This window comes from Abrus precatorius, unplaced genomic scaffold (genome assembly GCF_003935025.1).
Source record: "Abrus precatorius isolate BTA unplaced genomic scaffold, Abrus_2018 Scaffold5, whole genome shotgun sequence".
Lineage (NCBI taxonomy): Eukaryota > Viridiplantae > Streptophyta > Magnoliopsida > Fabales > Fabaceae > Abrus > Abrus precatorius.
In genome coordinates, this window is record NW_020874395.1 from 1,161,117 (window position 1) to 1,165,052 (window position 3,936).

A 3,936-nucleotide genomic window follows, 5' to 3' on the forward strand; every position below is an offset into this window, starting at 1 on the left:
GATTTAGTCATTTCCTGCTTTCATCACTTATCTACATAAATGATTCATAATATTGCTAAAGCTGTATACACGTGTTATAAATTTGACAAATGTTAGCTGCCAATACCATAGCCTCTTACCCCTTCAGTCCCTATTGTTACATTGATAAGAAATTATGTTAACCAGATTCTATGCAACGCAAACATTTCCTTCACTGAGCTGCAATGCAACGGCTTTAACAGAATGTTTTTGAGTAGCTTAATTCTTTTCCAGTTCAGAATAGGAGTCAAGATTTACACGTTAAAGATTATAGACCTAACAGCCATCAGAAGTCAATGCTTATATAATAATGGTAACATAGTACCACACAGTTATGGGCATTTCCGAAGTGCTAAGGCCAGGAGATAGTAGAGAGCCGAATCAACAGATGATAACGCAACAATAAGTAATCCAACAAGTACAAGAGTCATAATCGCAGTCCTCAGCTGCAAAGGATTAATAAAAATAAGTGATCATTCAATACATTAATTATTATGAATTAAAAAAATATGACAGAACACATTATGAAAGTAATGCGGAATCACTATGGTGTTCAACGATAAATAATAAACTGATAGGCATACCGTACTACTAAAGCTAGGCCACTCTATGTACTTCAGCTGGCTAGGTTGCTCAAATAAAAATTTAAATAAAGATATTAGGCCCCTGGAAAAGAAGATAGAATTATTAGTAAAGATATGATACGGTTGTATTTTTCCATAAAATTCACTAAATAAATTCAAGTCTTTAATGACTGTAAAAATAGTATCAATTCATTACAAGAACAGTATTTAATTATGCTAAGGCACTTGATGACAAATTGAAGCTTCAAAAAATACCATATGGCATCTTTGATCAGTGTTAGCAAAAAGGGCTCCTGAGACAAATCATCATCATCATATCTTAGATGGTGATGATCATTTCTTGCAGCAGAGGTCACAAATTTGGCACAAACATGGTTTGCATACTTTTGTTTTATCTTCATTGCAAAAATCTGCAAACATAAAGCATGTAATCCCAAATTGTGTATTGCCTCTAGAAACGCATGCGCAAACCCAAAAAGTGAAGGACGGAAGAAAGAAAAAAATGAAGAGATAAGAAATAGTTACCTTCTGTGGTGTTAGAGAAACATTCTTGTGATATTCAACTCTCGCTGGAAATTTTGATGGCTGAAGAGGAGTGCCTAGATGAAGGAAACCTACAACATATCAAGAAAAATAATGTTATACAGGAGGCAAAATAAGCATGTCTACGAAGGAACCAACGTAGTTAGAAAAAACCTGAATAGTTTGCTGGCAACACAGAAAGAATCACCATTTTGAGACTCAAATAATTGTTAAACGATCATAACCAAGTCAATGTGTGGAAACCTGCATAACTCAATTCGGTTATTAAAGATTTATACACCATCAATTCCTCTCAAAACGAAAAGTCTTTTTCTCCTCATGTTCTTGTGTTATAAGCAAGAATGTTAACAGTTGACAAAGAGTAGCCGTATGATATTAAAATAAATAAAGTGAACAAACAGATCAGAAAAAAAGGGAACAAACAAGGATTTGATGTGTTGAATCTATTGATAGCTCATGAGATTGATTCATCAGTCAAAGTGCCTTACCCTTAAATTTATTAAGACTTTATATACATAAAAAATGTATTAAGACTTCATTAAACAGAAACCTATAATGATAACTGTTAATTCTTCCCTATAATGCAAGAAACATGAGCATAGAAAGGCCTCCGGAAAGCTGCCACCAAGAATAAAGAAAGATCACATACACATCAAACATACCAGGGTACTCTCCTCATTAATATTTTATCTAAAACACATTTTAATGAAAAAATCAACCAAAAATCAAAAGCAAACAATTTACAGATTGACCAAAATAATACCAAACCAAGTTGATGGGGAGTTGGGAACAACTAAAGTACACTAATAGACAAGGCATTAACTTTTGAATTGAAAGATCAAGAAACAGGGAAAAAAAAATATCAAGAAGAGGAGTTTTTTTAATATTATGTGTGTGGGGTGGAGGAAGCAGATGAATCAAGTGAAGAGGAGCATTTTTATGAGAGTGAGAGGGTTGAATATTGAGTGTTGACCATTAAATATTATTATGAATGGTCAAGATTTAAACATACATATTATTATGAAAAAATTTTAATGTTAACGAACAATGTATGATTGTATGACCAAAATGTGCCCCTCTCATTCTCACATAAAAATAACCTTCTAAATAGATATATCCCTATTTCTCTCTCTCTCTCTCTCTCTCTCTCTCTACACACACACACACACACCCTTTCTTTTGTTCAAAAGGTTTTGAAAAGAACAAAATGATGAAACTGTATATATATTCCATAGCTAGTTATCTCCACATATAACAAGGAGTATTAGAAATGAGAGTTGAGATAACATGCCTAATTTCAAGTAACATTCAGCTTAACACGTTTGTATTTAAAATAAAGGGAATATTATCTTGCTTGAATGATGAAAAGGTTCTCGAAATTAGTTTCAGTTTTTCTTTGTACTCCAGCAAGAGGGCTTAGCAACCTGGTCCGGTTACAAATCATCTACTAAGTTTCTATCATTGTAAAAAAAGTGGATCAGATACCCAGAACAGAACTAGTTCGGTAAATTATTAGTCATCCCATAGTATAGTCATTATAGCTTGTACAGCTTATGCCATAAGTAGTTCATAAGCTCATATATATATGCAAGACTCAAGGCATCATGATTCATATATCACTAAAACGCAGAGAACAGGATGAATCAGACAAAAAAAAAAAAACTTCAGAGTCATCATCCAGCATGAATGCTCATATCATAATCACTAGAAGTCAACTTTTTTCTGGCATTTTATCAAACAAGTTATGTGCAGCTAAGCAAAAATTATTGGCAAAGAGCTAGAGTGCGCTTATCGGAGCCACAAACACCAAATATTATCCAAAAAATGAAAGACAAAACACTGAGCAATGACATACTTGGCATTTCAATGATCTAAGTAGAACACACTCAAGAACTACGATGCGTTCGAGAACGGAGGGAAAACACTCAATAAATGCAAATCTACTGAAGGAATGGTTGGCAGCGCAAATTACCTGACGGTGACGGAAACGGAAGGGAAGACACAAACGACGGAGGCGAACGACGACGGCGACGGCTACACTTGTGCCGCTGAGGCGAGAATGGCAACAGAAATGACTTGAAATTTTAGAAAGGTTATTTTTGTCCAAAAAATGTCTGAATACCAGCGATTTGATTTCTCCATTCATTTTTAACTAATAATTATAATTATAACTTTATTTTTTTCATTAACGAGTAATTAATTTGAATGATATATGCTCAGGTAAAAAAAATTGTCATTATAAAAAAACTACATTCTTTTACCTTATAAATGCCAAATATCACAAAATACATACACATCTTAGAGTTTTAAAAGCTCTTATGATGAGTTGCACTTTTTTATTTTTTTTCCTTATAAGAAGAATATTTAAATAATCATATATACATTATCCACACATTATATGAAATATAATAAATCTTACTTTAAAAAGTGGATAATTTTTATTTTAAAAAATAAATATTCCAATTGTTAAAAATTAAGAAATTTCTAATGCATTATATATATATATATATATTTAATTTTTTAAATACACATTCATCTAATTTAAAAAAATTAGTTTAACAAATTACATTTTAAAAAATCAAAACTATAAATTACTAATATTTTTTTTAAAAAAAAAAGTAGATATAAATTGGCCACTATTAGCATTAATGTTTCAATTAAAAAAGTTCCATCAATAATGTGACAATAATTAAAAAGCCATTTTAGATGGAAAAAATTTACAGCATAGAGAAGCCAGAAAAATGGCTGGACACTTATTATACATATAGATCACTCATATATAGCTAAGTTG

At 31.7% G+C, this 3,936-nt stretch overlaps 1 protein-coding gene across 1 annotated transcript; it reads right to left on the bottom strand.

Moving 5' to 3' along the window:
* Window positions 1–336: 336 nt before the first annotated feature.
* On the bottom strand, window positions 337–3,248 carry LOC113868031. Its single transcript, XM_027503583.1, has 6 exons — window positions 3,118–3,248; window positions 1,299–1,388; window positions 1,128–1,216; window positions 858–1,012; window positions 603–684; window positions 337–464 (listed from the first exon to the last, which is right to left on the bottom strand). The coding sequence occupies exons 2-6, from the start codon at window positions 1,333–1,335 to the stop codon at window positions 351–353; spliced, it is 477 nt and encodes a 158-aa protein (XP_027359384.1). The 5' UTR covers window positions 1,336–1,388; window positions 3,118–3,248; the 3' UTR covers window positions 337–350.
* Between the last annotated feature and the right edge of the window lie 688 nt (window positions 3,249–3,936).

Coding starts and splice junctions, on each gene's coding strand:
- LOC113868031 (XM_027503583.1), bottom strand. CDS start 1,335: ATGGTGATTCTTTCTGTGTTGCCAGCAAACTATTCAG. Junction 685..857: donor CTGATCAAAGATGCCATATG/GTATTTTTTGAA, acceptor CTTCTTTTCCAG/GGGCCTAATATCTTTATTTA. Junction 465..602: donor GGCCTAGCTTTAGTAGTACG/GTATGCCTATCA, acceptor AATCCTTTGCAG/CTGAGGACTGCGATTATGAC.